Source organism: Leiobunum rupestre, chromosome 11 (genome assembly GCF_980474605.1).
Source record: "Leiobunum rupestre chromosome 11, qqLeiRupe1.1.hap1, whole genome shotgun sequence".
Taxonomy (NCBI): Eukaryota; Metazoa; Arthropoda; class Arachnida; order Opiliones; family Sclerosomatidae; genus Leiobunum; species Leiobunum rupestre.
The window spans coordinates 30,002,838-30,019,581 of record NC_143394.1 but is presented as its reverse complement, the minus strand read 5'-3'; the positions used below and the strand labels follow the sequence as shown (position 1 = coordinate 30,019,581).

The window sequence follows — 16,744 nt, the reverse complement described above, 5'->3', positions numbered from 1 at the left end:
CTGATTTTTAAACTAATTCTTAACATTTCCTATTATTTCCCTGATTTTTAGTCAAATCTTAAAATTCCCTGTATTTTCCAGGAATTCCAGGTATCGTGGCAACCCTGTTCGAAAAGCACAGATTAAAAGTTGAATCTATCCAATCGAGCAATTTCACTAAATTAGAAATCGTATCAAAAATAAAACTGCGCGAAAAATAAGAGCCGAAATGACACAAAACGTTATCTGGACAGAATTGCTAACTCTTTAACAAGAAGAATTATGAACGATAAGAACGGCTATCAAAATAATTTTATTAGGACGGGGAGGGCAGGCAAGCGTATAAAAAACCGTCAATTTAATCAACCCCCCTTTCGTAGTTTGCTTTATAAGCAGTTGATTGAGGGCACCCCCCTCGAGACAACCAGGGATTATTAGAAAAACTTTGCTTATATTAACCTTTTCGCTATCAGTCAAACTAGCAAATATTTTTATGAATCTTAACAGTTTTGGGACGCGGATTAGCTGATAGTACCGTCAAAGGGGAAACGTAGCCTCTATTCGCCGCGAATTCGCTGCCAGCTAAGCCCTAACCCGTTTCTAATCGAGATGAGAAATTATTTTACAGCACTTTCGCATTTAATTGTTCTAGATGCCTTTTTTATAGGACGCCTGATAGGTAGCTTTCACGTGACGTCATATACATCCGACCAAATTTCTACAGAAGATCGGTAAATTGGCATGTAGATAAGAATACGTATTTTTCTCCATCAACTGTAAGCTTTTATCAAGGCGATGTGCATTATAAAACTGACTTTTTATTAATCAAGCGACCTTTATACATTAAAAGGGGAATGGGCCATATAAAATTTCGAAACGAATAACGGTTTTATCTCGATTTGCTAAGCAAGGCTTAATGCTAGGCTTTATTAAGGACAAACTGGCGATTTCGCAATATTTATATTACAAAAGAAAAGTATATATAATAAAATTAAGTAAACGTTAAAAGCGCTTATTTGGCAAAAAAGAATCGGCAAACGAAAATATTACGGACTTAAGTCGTGAAGTGTAAAAGCTTAAAGTGGCCCCGAATAGTTTTTACGTCACTGCACATGGAAAGTTATATTTGTGGAAATAGGTAGGTTTGAAACTTCTAACTTTCGAAAAATATTGGTTAGAGTTAACAAAATCAGAGTTGGCAACTTAAATAAAATGTTGAAAAATGTGTAAAACATACTTTAAACAAAGATTGGAAAATACCGTTAGAAACATAAGCATTAAACATAATATTTTAGAACTTTTCAAGAATGTAAGAATATTTAAAATTAAAATGTTTTATTTTTGTTGGCTTCTTTAAGTTATACCTATTTTAAAACAACAATAAAAACAGTTTTTTTTCAAAACATTATTTTTAGAATTTTTATATATTTTTTAGAATACCCAACCCTATTCGATACAACCCCACGACAATCTTAAAAGATAAAACAGACCGCGTGACTCAAAACCTAGGAATTTCTATCCATTTTGAAATTCACCTGAACATAAAATAGCGAGGAGAATAGGGGAGTCGAGCCCGATACAAAATCGCCAACAAAGAAATCGCTAACTCCGAATGCACACGATGAGGGGGCCAACATTGGCGTGAAAAGGACCAACAACAGAGTAACATCATCTTCCCACACTTCGTCACGAGAAAATGAACATTGAGCGAGCGACACTTTTTCAAAAGAAACGACAAAGGACCAAAAAGAATTTGGCAATCTCAATTTATAAGCCAAAATTAAATGACTTACCGCTCTCTGAATCTTATATTTTTAGGCTAGCTCGTTATCTTTCAAGCCGCGTGTGGATGAAACGGGCTTTTTCGGGAGATGTTTTCCCAACAAGAGGAATCCTCGAACGCGGGGAGTGCGCGAAAAACAGAGACAGCTAACCAAATCTTGCAGTAATTGAATTCCACTAGAAAAGGTTTCATAGCCGCATCCATATTATCTATATTTAGATCATTCTTATTTGGTCGACGTTTAAATTGCCATACGTTTGCCCGAGGATTGGATGCATTTTCAAAATTGTTTCGATTGTTTCCTTAGATAAATATTATGAAGTGTTGCCCTATTTCTTTTAGCTTATCCCTGACTATTTTCAGTGATTTCTAAAGGTCCTTTTAAAATATTGCTTCGATTTCTTCAAATTGAAAATTGGCTTTTTTTAGCTTATCCCCGACTATTTTCAGATTTCTAAAGGTCCTTTTAAAAAAATGGTTCGATTTTTCAAATTGAAAATTGGATTTTTTTAACTTATCCCTGACTATTTTCAGAGATTTTTAAGGGTCCTTTTAAAATATTGCTTCGATTTTTTCAAATTGAAAATTGGCTTTTTTTAGCTTATCCCTGACTATTTTCAGAGATTTTTAAGGGTCCTTTTAAAAAATTGCTTCGATTTTTCCCAATTGAAAATTGGCCTTTTTAGCTTATCCCTGACTATTTTCAGAGATTTTTAAGAGTCCTTTTAAAATATTGCTTCGATTTCTTCAAATTGAAAATTGGCTTTTTTTACCTTATCCCTGACTATTTTCAGAGATTTCCAAAGGTCCTTTTAAAATATTGCTTCGATTTTTTCATTAAATGCAGTGTTTCCTCATTTTTGCAAATTGAAAATTGAGTCTTTTTTTTTTTTAGCTTTCCCCTGCAATTTTTCGTGGCTCTTTTAACCAATTTAAGCAAATTTTTATACTACCTAAGGTGATCGTCAAATTTGCCAATATAATTTGCTAGATAAAGATTGAGGCTAGATAAAGGCCCGGTGGCCCTTATAAAGATTAAACCTACGGGCCCTAGTGGTAGTTAACCCTAAACTGGATATCAAAATATTACAAATTCTATATCTAAATTACCGGTTGACTTAAAATAAGCCTACACCATCCAATCGCCAACTTTGAAAGCGACCGAGCGAAAGTGGCATAACCGGCGAAGATAAGTTAAACAGCGTCACTTTACAGCGCCTGGGACATTACAAACCCCACCGTTGACGGCCTAACAATCGAGACAACATCAAAATGACAGGAAGAAGATCCAGCGGCAATAAAACGGGGAAAGAAAATCCGCGAAATGCGACTACACATCGTCTAGCGCTACGTGAATACGGTGTCGTCCGAGTCTAATTCAACGTACCAGAAATACCATCTTAACTTAACAGCGAATAAATTATGTCGAAGAGGGGTTATTTGGCGGTAAGATAGTAGGCGAGACAGGGGGTAAAGTCAATAGGGGTTCTACCGTGGGAAGGGTTTCCGATGACGATTTTCTTGATCCGGCGTCCATCTATAATTTTCCATCGCCTTTTAATGGCCAAAGAGGTGATGCTGCTCTAAAAATAGGACTGGCCAACTTTCGTGAAACTTTTCCAGGGTCAAATAGGATTGCCCGAGTCACTTGTCACTGATAATCAACGAACTAAAGCTTAAGTTACAGGTTTATGTAACGCTGCAAAACGTTGGCGTTGATTTTTTTTATCCATCCGAGATATTGAGGGGTTAGATGTCCTATAAATAAAGAGCGTGAAAGGGGGGGGGGTCCTTTAACTCGTCCCCTCCGCGCGTCCAAATGGCCCTTTTTTCCCAGAATTTCGCTTTTAATACCCCCCAAAATTTCGGCCGATTTCTCGGAATAAAAAGAGGGGCTTCAAGATAAAATGTTTCTCTCAGAATGGGCTTCTGGAGGGTTTGACCCCCACCCACACCCATTTTATGGTAAAGTCACGGTTTAAAAAAAAAAGAGGCGGGGTTTCCTGTTGCCAACTGGCCCTGGGGCAATTGCCCACTGTCCTTGAGTATTTCGGTAATGAAATCGAAAATGGGCGATTCTAATCTATATTTTTAAAAGTTTTTACATACTAGGGTGACCTCAGAAAAATAGAAAATCTGTAGTAGATTTATAGGATTTTATAGGAGATATATTTTGCTAAATAAAGGATAAATTCCATTACAATTACAGGGAAATACAGGTTTTAAGTACTTATGAAATTAAAATCCATAGTTTTAAGGGGAATTTGGTTTAAATATTTATAATTTTGTAATTTAATATTGGTTTAAATATTTATAATTTTGTAGATTTAATATTGGTTTAAATATTTATAATTTTGTAGATTTAATATTGGTTTAAATATTTATAATTTTGTAGATTTAATATTGGTTTAAATATTTATAATTTTGTAGATTTAATATTGGTTTAAATATTTATAATTTTGTAGATTTAATATTGGTTTAAATATTTATAATTTTGTAGATTTAATATTGGTTTAAATATTTATAATTTTGTAGATTTAATATTGGTTTAAATATTTATAATTTTGTAGATTTAATATTGGTTTAAATATTTATAATTTTGTAGATTTTGATATCAAAAGACGTAATTGCAACAGGTAAAACTCGAAATTTTCCACAATTATAGGAATAAATAGAAAAATAGTGTAATAATAATCATAATAATAATCAGCTAGGCTAATACCCAAAGGCACCACCTTAGGCCTAAGTCGTCAAGCGACTATTGAAGCCTTTAATTCAGGTGCCGGGTTACAATGCGTAGGAGGGTGGTGGCAAGACCTGCATGACACGCGAGCCAACAGCTTCCTACACCAACTATTACCGTTAACCTCAACAAGTTTTTATGGAAGGGGAAACCGAAGAACTCGGGAGAAAACCCCTTAAACCAGTGGGGAGAAAACTTGCAAACTCAACGCAGAAGGAGTTGCTCCGAGTTTTCACCCAGTGCCACAAGCTGGGATCGAACCCGGCTCCTCTTGCTGCGAGGCGAAAGTGCTAACCACTATGCCACCCCACTATAATTATAGAAAGTTATTCTAAATCGATAAGTTGTTTGCTAACATGCAGTATTAATATCTTTAACGTAAATAACGTTAGTTAGTACCCTTAGTCAGGATTCATACAACTCATGGCAGCACAATTTCCCGGATATTTCCAGCTTTTCCCTAATTTTTCCAGGTGCAGGATAACCACAATAAAAATATTTACAGAGTAACTCATTGCATGATTATCATTTAAGCTAAATTGGATCCATGTCATCATATAAAAGATGTATTATTAATATTATTTGTGCAAAAAGGTAAACACATTTTTATAATAAATCTTATTGGTGTACATTGCTATTCATTACTAAAAAATGGGAAAATTCCTGATATTTCCAGGTCTGTATGAACCCTAGTACAGAGCCTGTACTAGCTTCTGTTTAACTTGGTGTTCGAAATGTTCAATTACCCAAAAGTATTAATAGAAGTAATTTAAGTTTCAAAATTTCGGCAACCAATATTTTACAAATATATCGAAAGGCAAAATATAACCCGTCTAATTTTATCGAGACAAAAATAACACCCCCAAAAAGCAGGCACCATTATTTTCATGACGGCAACAAAAATAAAAGTATTTCGGGGTGAAAATGGGGTAAAGTTATCCCGCTCGGGGTAAAAATAATAAGCGAGATTGACTAGACATTTTCAACGTAAAAATACAGCGCAGATTTCACCCCCCGCGTAACCTTTGATACGAAGTATCGGGCATCGGTCGGGGTCGGGCTGTGGCGCCGACGGGTTAGCCCCAAATACGCCGTCCCTCGCTTATCTCGCTCCGGACGAAAAGGTGGAATTTTCGGTCGGTTCGTAGCCGATCTGGCGACCTTTTCAACCCCCAAAAACAACGAGCAGTCGGAGCAGAGCGGACCCCCTGCGGGTAGATTGAAAATGCCCAAAACTATAACGGCGGGGAGGCCGATAGCCCGGCGGATAGCCAATTGATGAGTTCCAAAATTCCCCCTTAACTAACCAAGAAGGAAAAATATCTTTGAATTTGGCTACTGAACGAGTAGCGAGGTAGCGGATAACATAACCCGCAATTACGTTAGTTTAAAATATTCAAAACACGGTGGTAATGGGGAAATCGATGAAGAAATTTCAAACTACGGTAAAAACCAAAATGGTGTAAAGCCCCCCCCCCCCCCCGTGACAACGCGCGCGAAACGACCGACGCATTTCTCGAGGAGGACGCGAAACTTTTAGTAACTTGTTAACACGAACCCGCGGGCTTCCCCGAATGTTTGTAGTCAAAATATATACTACTATGAACTCCGCTACAAGCGTGACAATGATCGAATTAGCGAAAAGCGTAGTTGTACTAGGACTAGGTAAGATTACATCACTCAGAATAATACGCGTATTAACGAGGGAACCCGAAAATTAGACACGGCAAGGCTAGGGATGTCTCGTTAGCATCTCCGCCTTCCCGGAAGACACTACCGTTCCATAACCACAACAAATCTTTTTAAGCCACTTATCTAATTACAGAAGTCATCAAAAATTAATCAAATAATCAAAATATATTTGACACTTACCACACTTCCATCTAGATCGGACTCCTGGTTGTCCATCCTGAAGGCAGGAAGAGGTGCTCGATTTTTAACCCGAATTTTGAAGGATTATCACAAACCCGAAATATACATAAAAAAATCAGTCTTTGGGGACTAAAATGGACAGATTAATCGGAACTTCTATGTAACGCGCGTTGATTATCTTATCGTCGATGACGGAACCGCGTTTAACAAACACTAATCAATCCTTCTATTACGACGAAGACGGCGAGAAAAGTTCCTGGCGGTGAGCCGGAGAAATCGCGGTCCGGGGACTGGGGAAAGCCGCTCGCGAAGCGCACGACGCCAAACAGTTTACCTTCGCTTCTCCGAAGAGCGACGCAATCGTACCCGGCTTGCCTCGGGGCGATCGAGCGCGCTAAGGGACTGCCTTTCTTCGACACCGTATGGCGCTACGAACGCGCGCGCGCCCGGCTAAGAAACTCCCGCTCGTTTCCTATTGGAGCGACGTTGGCTTTAAACCGACCAATGGCAGAAGGCGCCTTCTAACCCGAACCGCGATTACGCGACTCGATCAAAATACTCTAGAGGGCTATAACGTATATTTGGGGTGGAATTAAATTAAGAAAAATCCTATAAAACGCGGGGGGGCTTATGGGCGGCGTGAAGTAAAATGAGGGAACGCTGTACATAAAACGCGCCAGGAAGGCGGAGTTTACTTCGAAGCCCATTATATTGTATTCTACGCTTCATTCTTGAATCAGTGGAGGAGGGGAGTGCGGGATTTTGATTAGGTCTAGGGAGAGCCGCGTGGGTGCAAGACCCCAAATTAATGCCTCGCATAGCGACTCCTGAGGCCCGCTCTCTAGTTTCGCAATTATTAATTAAATTCGGAGAGAAAACGCCTCGATTGGGCGGTGGCGCCATCCGGGAGCTGTTTCATAAAGCATTATCCCTTCTCCTGAACATAGGGGGCCGCGACTAACAAAAATTTCGAGCCAGCAATATTTAAATGAGATAATTAAAAGACGAGAGTTAATTACCGCCATCATTGGTGGTTATAAATAAAAATTCGGAAATTTTCGGGCAATAATTTAAAGCGAACATTATCTTTCTCCTATTTGTAAAAAAATACAGAAAAATACTAAGTTTAATTTGTTATATATAGATAAATGATTTTCAGTCTACAAAAAGACCATAAAGAAGCAAGCTAAACTGCATAAAGGTTGAATTCCTGAGGGACCTAGACTTCGACACTTAAGATTTGAGTCTATCAAATGATTAACCCCATAGATTGTAATGATAAAAATCGAGTTCGGTGACACTCAGTCTACAGGCCCGACAAGAGAGGCGGGAAGCCGGTACAAATTACCGGGGCCCGTACAGCCTAGGGGCCCCGGTTTGAACAAACGAGATATACTACTCCCGAGTTTCATTCCGAAAATGTATCTCCAGTAGTCACGGCTCTCTTGGGGCCCAGAATTTGTATTTTACCGGGGCCCGGGCCCGTTGTAGGCGACCCTGACTGTCTACAACGTTTAATAATATTTACTGATATACGGTACACGTTTGTAATCCAAACAAAAACGTTATAAGCTTCGTGCGTAGTGTAAACTTTGGTCAGAAGTATCGCCGCCTACCGACTGAGTTTTAAATCGAATGTGTGAAAGCTGTCTGCTCATTAAAAATTATCTCGATATAAAATCTGAACGCTTCAGATAAAGAACATTCATATTCAATAGTCGTCTGCTATTTATTCCCACATTTAGTTGACAGGTATTAAAGTAGATGGCGCTATCTTTTCTAAGCTCGAAGTCTATAGGGTTCACGCATAAATTAAAGTCAAAATTTATCTTCTTTGGAATAAATTGTCAGATAGCCCGTTTGAATCAATAAAATCGTGGTAAAAGGTACAATTTGGGAGAGGATTTTCTCCCTGTAATTACTCTAAGCAACCGAAATATGATAACACCCAAAACTGAGACGGGACTCTGTGATACATCTCAGGCAGAAAATCACCGCTTTCTTTATTTTGTGATTTGTTAATTTCGGGTGCCGCGATTCAAGTTCTTTCTTAGGGACTCGCGCGGCGCTCGGTAATTAGCCATATAATTATGGAAAGAATTCAATAAGAGAGGGTACTAGGCGTGGTTGAAGTTAGATCCTACCAAATTTGTGTCAGAAAAAAATAAATCCGCTAATGATGGCTCTTCGAAACGCGCTACCTTTATGGAATAAATAATAGAGAATGACCTGATACTATAATTAAAACCATAATTGGAATACGCCTTGAAAAATTTGCGACATCGCCCACATTTTTTAAGAAAAGAAAACTCTAAATATTTTCTTTCGGTGATTGGTCGGCGAAATTCTGTCATCCTAAGTTCAATAGCTATTTCAATGCTAGCTCTATACTAATCTTGAACTCTATGTTACTTTAAGACTTTTATATATTATAATAATTGATTTTTAATGTTTCTCTGGAGCTCCAATTTAAAAATAACATTTTAGTTTAAAACCGTGGATGTCGCTATGGACGCTTCAATAAAAGATACTCGGTTTCTACTCCCCTCTCCAAATTAATCTGGGAAGGAGCTATTTCCGGTCGGTCGGTTAAGCGGTTAGAATGGCTAGTCAAAAAGTCATCTTTAAGCCGTTGGAGCCGCGTTTTTGCCCTCATGAGAATTTTGCGTCAGATAAGAAACGCGTCGGCTCACGTGTTAATTTTCGATAATATATTTTAAGGTAAAATATATAATGTTACTAAAACTAAGTATAAGAAGATAATATTATTATTATTATCATCCTCTTATGGTATAAATAATTAAAATTATATGTAATATTTTTATAATACCGGGCAATTTTAAAGCTTCTCATGGAGGCAGAGTTAATTCATTTCGTATAAAATTATCTTTTGGAAAAAGATGAAAACTCATTCATTTAGAACTAAACATATTACTTTTGCAGTACGGTATGCAACAAGTGTTTCCTTTTAACCAGTTAACGTTTTTGGCATGTTAAGGCTTAGAAAAAACCCGATGTCACGTTCGAGAAATTTTCCAGCTTTCTAATATTTCAACAAGCACTATATAAATAATAACTTATGAGTCCTGTTTTATTTAAGCGCCTATTGCCTGTTGAGGGCATTTAAAACTGCCACTTTTAGGAAATCGCGAAGGTAGCGCCATCTCGCGTAAGTTAACGGTAGTGACCTTTCAGCCATTGAATTGGAGAGAAAATCCTTTTAGAGTACAAGATATTCGTACAGAAAGGCCCAATAAATACGGACTTACGCGAGTTTCTCTCGATTCTTCAATTAATTTGAACGAAGTGGGCATAATTAAAATGCATATCCGACAAATAACAAAGCTACTTAAAGCATGGTATGTATTTATAGATAGCTACAGGAAAGGCTTAGATTAGGTTGGATCCTCTAAAAGACTAAAACTGCACTTTTGCATTTTTCAGGTCACCAAGTGCCGCTGCATTTGGGGGTGTGGGAGGTTTAGCCCTTCTCTATGTTACAGACTGGAAAGCTGTACTACAATACCTTCCAATCTACAACACCAAATTTACAGAAGAAATTAAATGACTTTCTAAAGTTATGTTCCTGTAATATATTCTATTTCCCGCTGAGCTTTATTTGTTTCAAAACTGAACATGTAGAGAAAATGTACATTAAAACTAATTAATTTTACTCTAATTTTCGTTTTTCTTGAAATTCCCTCATTCTTATTATTTCATTCGCTTGTTGTTCGAGTCTATTTAGTCTTCTCTTGGATAGAAAACCTTTACATTGATAGTACACAATTCCACCGAATCCCAAAAACCCAACAGCTCCTATAATTAAGGCTCTAGTGCTTCGGAAATCAGCCATACCTAAATAATAAAAATTACCTCTTATAAATAACAAGAAGCTGCTAATTTAAATTATACCTTACCTAGCTCAAGATGTCTTAACTACGAAGTTTTTGATTTCTGTATATTTTCAGTTGTTAAATTTCCTGGTTTTTCAAGACTTTTTCTTTGGTAACTTAATAATAAAGGTTTATAAATATAAAATCCTCCAAGAACCCCAATAATTGAAACAACTAAAATTTGAGAATTTGTTATTCCTCTTGGTCTCTTAAACATTTTTCAGGGATGGAAAAAGAAATGAAATATGCGTAGAAATATGGGAACCCTGCTGGCGCCCTCTAACCATTTATAGATACACTTTCCTCATCTATTAAAGTATAAAATGGCGACCTACTCGGTTGACATTTTGAAAGAAGGCTATTCGAAAATAGAAAATAATAACATGTATGCAAATTCCACTTCCGTATTAGTTAGAGGAACCAATTTGAATATTGTTGTTGACACTTTAAGCGCGTGGGATAAAGATTTCCTTATGAAAGGTCTGACGAGTCGTGGGTTAACTTGCGACGATATTGATTACGTAGTCTGCACACATGGACATTGCGATCATGTTGGAAACTTGAACTTGTTTACAAACGCGACGCATATTGTTGGTTGGAGTATTCATAAAGCGGACAAATACACCCTTCATGATTTTGAGAATGGCGATAAATACATTCTAGCGCAGGGCTTGGAAGTCTTGCCTACACCAGGTCATACCCATTCCGATGTGTCTTTGATTGTTAAAAATACTGTACATGGCACAGTGGCTGTAACGGGAGATTTATTTGAGCGTGAAGAGGATATTTTTAATTATAAGCTATGGAAAGAAACAGCAGGTAGTGAAAATCCCCAATCTCAATATAAAAACAGACAAAAAGTTTTAGAGATTGCGGATTACATTATACCAGGTCATGGTGGGGGATTTAAAGTAACAAAAGAAATGAGAGAATTTCACAAAACCCTAAAATTATATACCTAGCACGTAACTGTACATAAAATTCTTAAATTTGGTCATTAAAATACTATTAAAACTGTAAAGTTAATACAATAGGTTTCAATTTATTCGCAGATTTTACAGTTGCAGTTATACGGTTGCATCATGGCTTTAAATGTTCCGCTCATAATTAAGATTATAGAAATTAAAGAAGAATTTATAAACAATATAAGTATTACAGATAGGAATGTTCCAGATATTGGCTATTAGTGTTGAAATTTAACTTAGGGGTTAGAAAAAACAAGTGAAAAATTATTAACAAATTGTTATTTCAATATGATTGAAAATTAAAACGAAATATAAACAAATAACAAAACATGGAAGAGGAGCGGGGGAAAAGGAAATTAATGAATCCTCTAATTAGAGTAAGTGTGTTGAAATAAGATTTGCTCTACTTTTTAATTTAAATTGGTCCAACTAAACAATATCCAGCTTAACACCGAAATTTTTGAAAAATTATCAGGAAATTAGTTACTTTTTCGCCATTTTTTTTCAACACACGAGGAAATAAAAATATTTAATGAGAGCTCCTTTTATATAACAATAATAATAATAATAATTATATAAACTACTGTTGGGTTTGAAGAAGCCTTTCAATGGCTGCATTTATATCACCAAAAGTAGCGATCAAAGCTGGAAAACAAAAAAGTTTGTAAACTGGGACGAAAAGTTATGTTAATAATTGATATACCCTGTAAATTAGCGTCCCTGTTTACAAAACCCATTCCAGCCAATTGCTCAAGCTCTCCACGATACCGTTCTTCGGGTGGTTGTTGAGGCTAAGAGGAAAAGTTCAATATTTTAAAAACTAACTACAAAAGAAAGCAGAAAATTTACATTTCCACCGCCACTCTGACTCATCGCTGTAATCATTTGGGCGAGAAACTGATTAAAATCTCCTTGGGCTGGCGGAATTAGGCTAGGAGTTGGAGTGGTCGTAGTCGTTAAGGGAGACGATGTTGTGGTGGTGCTCGAAACAGTCGTAGTTGTACTTGAAGTGGTACTGGAGGGTATCAGCGAGGCCGCATTACTAAGAGGGGAAGTCATTCCAGGAACTCTTTGAAAATGAAAATGTTGGTTCAATGAGAATAATTTTTGACTACTTTTAGCAAGGATAAACTAACGGAGTAAAAATAGTTGGTGCCACGCGTTGAAGCTGCTCCATTCCTTGCTGAATTTGAACTATAGCTCGCAAGGCTTCGGGATTTGTGACTACATTCTGTATCTCTGGATTTTGCATCTTAAAAAGAAGATCAAGGATGGTATAATAGAAAGCCAATTAAGATTACTTACAAATTAAAATTACTTGTTGCAAAAGTTGAGGCATCATACGAGTCATTTGTTCTTGAAGCTGGGGACTTCCAGAAAATAACGGATTTCCAGAAATAATCTACAAAAAGAAGTTTCAACTCTTAATAAGGATATATTAAATTGTAAAAAAATGGTGAAAATCAAACTAACAGAAGAAGACATTTCAGGGTTAGCAGCCAACGCTTGTATCATGGACTGCATGTAAGGAGCATTCATCATGTTTTGCATGAGCTGAGGGTTTTCAATGAGCTGGCCCATGATACTTTGCATTCCAGGAGAATTTAAAATTCCACTGTTGAAAGCTGGAGTGGTTCCTGCGGTGGTTGTTGAGCTTGTGGTATTAGTACTTCCTCCAGTAGTAGTTGGTCCAGTGCCACTGCCCCAGGGATTCGGTAGAGGATCCCTGTTTTCAGTTCCTCTTTGGGCATTTTGCGTATCTTGATTATTTCCAACCAAGGCCGCAAATGGATTTCCTACAAACTGCTCCTGGGCTGCGTTTAACATGGGTTCTTGTAATTCTGTGTAAATTCTTCTAAGGGCATTATAGCCACCAGGTATACTCTGAAATGAAGCAATATGATTTATCATCGAAAAAGCGTTAGAAAAAAAATTAAAAATAATATCTCCTTACTTCTAAATTACTTAAAGCTCTGTCTTGAGTTCTCATTAATTCCTGCAACATTGAAGGATTCCTAACTACTTCCATAGTTTGTCTTAGTAAATCGGGATTATTTAACATATGGTTTATTTCAGGATTTCTCTGCGGAAAGAATTTATTAGTGGAAATAAAATGGTTATTCAGCCATAATTTAGATATACCTCCATTAGAGACTGCATTTGAGGATTACTACGAATTAAATCTCGCATATATTCTGGATTAGCCATTAAAGATTGAACAGCTGGATTATCCATAACTTGTCTTAATAAATCGGGGTTCGACATAATCTGGGAAGTATTATATTTTTAGAAAATACTACTACTTTGAAAATAAAATTTAGGTATACATACTTCTCTTTGCATTCTTTGTTGAACTTCCATAAAATTACCCGATCCCAAGCCTAAATTTCCCAAACCGGGTAATCCACCGATGCCAGCTAAGCCAAAAGGAGTTTGGGCAACATTAGCAGATGATGTTGTAGAAGAGTCAGATTGAGCAGAGGATTGCTAAGAAAAATACCATGAGTAACATGAAAAGAAAAACTAAAATTTTATGAAAAAACTATCTATTTTACCTGCCCCGTCCTAACTACTAAATGTACGGTTAAACCATCTTCTATGTCTGGAAATGTGAATAATATTACACTGGCTTTGCTTTGTTAACTACAGTATATTGAACTTACGATGTGTAGACATAGTTTCGTGATCTTTCAATATTTTACCAGCAAATATTAAACATAACTGGTCAAGAGGCACGTTAAACTTCTTTGAAACTTCTTCTTTCAACTGTAAAAATGGTAACGTAAAATAAATATATTATATACTTATGGAATAGGAAATTAAACAGTAGCTTCAAGAACCCCATGAAGGAAAAATGCGTCAGCAATTTTAGGGATTATGATGCCACATTAAAGCCAAGGCTTAACTATTAAAACTATTTTGTATAACCTTCGCATTTAATTTAATTTTAATTAAGCAAATTTTACCTCTTTTACAGAAGCTTCCGCACCAATTTCAACTTTATGCTTTTCTTTCGCTGTTTTAATAACTAAAGATATTTTCTTTTCCGTTTCATCTGCCATTTCTATTTCGTTATAAAATTCTCGCCGAAATCCCAAAAATTACAAATAAAACACGGAATCGGAGTAGCTTCCGTTTCAAAGTGAGGTAATCATTACTGGAACCAATACTTTTTCGAATAATAAAATCACGTCAGAAGACTTCCGGTTAGTAGTTTGGTTTTTGTTTGTTTACGAATGATGGCGGCCGCCCGAGACGAGCGTAAGTTATATTTTGTTAATTTATTAAGTTTAAGCATTTAAAACTGGGTTTTATTTCATAAAATTAATTTAACTTAACATTACACATATCGTGTTAATGGTTTGGTCGCGTAATTTTAATGTTTTATGGCTTAGCCTTGGCCCATATTTTAACGCTCCACAGTGAAGCTTACATTAGTAGTATAAAGGGGCAAGGACATTTTACACCTTAATTGTAATTACAGCCATATTTTATTATTAATTTTTAGCACAAGAGGATTCAACACCAGGTTTCGAGTCATGGCTGGCCAACGTTAGCACATTTTACAAACAACTAAATGATAAAGAAAGAAACCTAACATTAGATTTTCTCATCTCCGTAAGCGGAGATAGCCAATTTGTTCATTTATATCCCCTTCTTGAACACCTTTTGTATAGAGATTTCTTAAGACTCTTACCACCCGAGTTGTGTGAACACCTGTTGGCTTTCCTAGATCCCAAATCTTTGTTAAGATCATGTTGCGTGAACAAAACTTGGAATCAAATTATAAGTTCTTCAGCTGGGGCTTGGCAACGGGCCTGTAAAACAATTGGCCTTGTAATTAATAAACAGCTTAGATCACACGATGGCCAATATTGGAAGTCTTTCTTTGTTGAAATGGCTCTTAGACAACAACAGATGAGAGAGGGGCGATGCTTTGAGGGTCAAGTTTATGACAGACAACTTCGTAAGGTTACTGCAGTACACTACCACCGTGGGAAGCTAGCTACTGGTAAAACTGATTGATAACGAGACACCTGAAAGGCTAACTTAAATTGTCATCTTAAACACGGATACTAGCAATTTCAGTTTAAATTATTATTTAAGCATACAATTTTCTCATTAAAGTTTAGGATTTTGTGTGAATGAAGTTCGAGTAAGCTGAATGTGTATACTATACATGTAGCTTCTGACAACAAGAGAATTCAAATATTTGACTGCCATACCAACCAATGCATCATGACCCTGAGGACTGAATCAAGCGTTTCATCAGTGAAATTTGACGATCGGATTCTTATTGCCTCATCGTATGTGGGCCATATGATGTGCTGGTGTTTAGTGACTGGTCAAAGATTGGTTGAATATCTGCGCCATGTTGGAGCTATTTTCTCATTTGACTATTCCGAGAGACTGGACATAATTGTGAGTGGATCTGCTGACACCAAAATCAAAGTTTGGTCGTTGATGAAGGGCAACATTTTAGCTACTTTGCAAGGACATCATGTGTGGGTCTTGAAAGTTATGCTGAGGCCTCTACCTGTACCTAAAGAAAGTGACAATCAGATTGACAATCTGAAACACTTACTCTTCAGTATGGATAAAACTGGTATTATCGTCTGGGCTGTCTGTTTTGGAACAGCCAGAGGAGTACCAGAAGGACTTTTCATTACGTCTTTGTACAATATTCCTTTCAAAAACTCAGATATGGACATTGGCTTCTTCACGCCGGGTTTACATTTTGATGGGACACACTTGTATTTTATTCATCAAGAACCACCCATGGCTCACAAGCCAGCCTTATTGTGCAAATGGAATGTTGAAGAGAGAAAAATGGATGCCGAAATTTTTCTGAACATTAAAGTGAAAATCTTTTTGGGAATAGGATCTAAGTACCTCGCTTTTGTAACTCCGCACAGGCACAAACCAAATTTTGTTGCTCTGGATATAAACACTTTGAAAGAAGTCGCTCACTGGTACCTTCCTCCGTCCAGGCAAGCCAGATTCGCAAAATGAGCTATAAAATTGCAGTTCAATAACTTTATTTATTTCAGGCCTGCTACACCTGACTGTTCTCAGATTTCCATTGGAGATAAGGATTGGCTTGATGGACTAAATGGGCATAACGATAAAGGCATTATTTTAGCCGCTGGATTAGAAGATAGAACCGTGTACATCCTTAAATGGACACCTAAAACTTAATGAAGAATCACCTTTTTTGGAAATGTGATGTTTACAAAATGCGCGAGAGCTTTTAGACCAGATCAACCAATGGACAAATATTAAAACCAGCACAATTTACATAATGCTTTCACTAGTCAAGTTTTCTACATTAACTAGTTTATCAATGAAGCAACACAATTAATTATGTATGATCTACTTCATTTTTTGTTACTTAATGTAATGGCTCTCTGTATAAACAAAATAGCTTAGATAGTGTTTGAAGGCCCCTTCTGATAAGATAAGGAATGGTCTGGGAATTTTAATATTTTGAGCAAAAATAAAAAAATTA

General features: G+C 36.7%; 4 protein-coding genes across 9 annotated transcripts in view; 2 read left to right on the top strand and 2 right to left on the bottom strand.

The window, feature by feature from the left end:
- Positions 1 to 6,780, bottom strand: part of LOC149922218 (uncharacterized) — a 168,070-nt gene extending 161,290 nt beyond the window's left edge. For 4 of the 5 annotated variants that reach the window (XM_090163181.1, XM_090163182.1, XM_090163184.1 and 1 more), the window contains exon 1: positions 6,378 to 6,779. In XM_090163181.1, the coding sequence (XP_090019307.1) occupies positions 6,378 to 6,413 (36 nt within the window). In that variant the 5' untranslated portion in view covers positions 6,414 to 6,779. Of the gene's footprint in view, positions 1 to 6,377 lie in introns of all 5 variants that reach the window. The other variant, XM_090163183.1, reaches the window with a different exon arrangement.
- A 3,813-nt stretch (positions 6,781 to 10,593) lies between these two features.
- LOC149922217 (metallo-beta-lactamase domain-containing protein 1) lies at positions 10,594 to 11,290 on the top strand. The gene has a single exon (XM_090162266.1). The coding sequence runs from the start codon at positions 10,594 to 10,596 to the stop codon at positions 11,230 to 11,232; it is 639 nt and encodes a 212-aa protein (XP_090018392.1). The 3' UTR covers positions 11,233 to 11,290.
- Positions 11,291 to 11,292: 2 nt separating this feature from the next.
- Positions 11,293 to 14,365, bottom strand: Ubqn (ubiquilin). The gene is made up of 12 exons (XM_090163284.1): positions 14,202 to 14,365; positions 13,899 to 14,001; positions 13,791 to 13,837; positions 13,567 to 13,722; positions 13,378 to 13,503; positions 13,190 to 13,318; positions 12,709 to 13,119; positions 12,554 to 12,637; positions 12,372 to 12,487; positions 12,085 to 12,304; positions 11,939 to 12,026; positions 11,293 to 11,880 (listed from the first exon to the last, which is right to left on the bottom strand). The coding sequence occupies exons 1-12, from the start codon at positions 14,295 to 14,297 to the stop codon at positions 11,816 to 11,818; spliced, it is 1,641 nt and encodes a 546-aa protein (XP_090019410.1). The 5' UTR covers positions 14,298 to 14,365; the 3' UTR covers positions 11,293 to 11,815.
- A 96-nt stretch (positions 14,366 to 14,461) lies between these two features.
- Positions 14,462 to 16,742, top strand: LOC149922215 (F-box/WD repeat-containing protein 2-like). Of its 2 annotated transcripts, none has more exons than XM_090163286.1 (4): positions 14,462 to 14,496; positions 14,744 to 15,247; positions 15,422 to 16,226; positions 16,287 to 16,742. In XM_090163286.1, the coding sequence occupies exons 1-4, from the start codon at positions 14,472 to 14,474 to the stop codon at positions 16,432 to 16,434; spliced, it is 1,482 nt and encodes a 493-aa protein (XP_090019412.1). In that variant the 5' UTR covers positions 14,462 to 14,471; the 3' UTR covers positions 16,435 to 16,742. The 2 variants fall into 2 exon arrangements, with proteins under 2 accessions (XP_090019412.1, XP_090019411.1); XM_090163285.1 differs by lacking the exon at positions 14,462 to 14,496 and adding an exon at positions 14,556 to 14,672.
- The last annotated feature ends 2 nt before the right edge of the window (positions 16,743 to 16,744 follow it).

Bases quoted from the DNA above. Each gene is read 5' to 3' on its own strand.
- LOC149922217 (XM_090162266.1), top strand. From the start codon at position 10,594: ATGGCGACCTACTCGGTTGACATTTTGAAAGAAGGCTATTCGAAAATA.
- Ubqn (XM_090163284.1), bottom strand. From the start codon at position 14,297: ATGGCAGATGAAACGGAAAAGAAAATATCTTTAGTTATTAAAACAGCG. The intron at 13,723-13,790 runs GTAAAATAGATA...TATTTTTCTTAG, and splicing joins TAGTAGTTAGGACGGGGCAG to CAATCCTCTGCTCAATCTGA. The intron at 11,881-11,938 runs GTATATCAATTA...TTTGTTTTCCAG, and splicing joins CAGGGACGCTAATTTACAGG to CTTTGATCGCTACTTTTGGT.
- LOC149922215 (XM_090163285.1), top strand. From the start codon at position 14,615: ATGTTTTATGGCTTAGCCTTGGCCCATATTTTAACGCTCCACAGTGAA. The intron at 14,673-14,743 runs GTAGTATAAAGG...ATTAATTTTTAG, and splicing joins CCACAGTGAAGCTTACATTA to CACAAGAGGATTCAACACCA. The intron at 16,227-16,286 runs GCAAGCCAGATT...TATTTATTTCAG, and splicing joins TGGTACCTTCCTCCGTCCAG to GCCTGCTACACCTGACTGTT.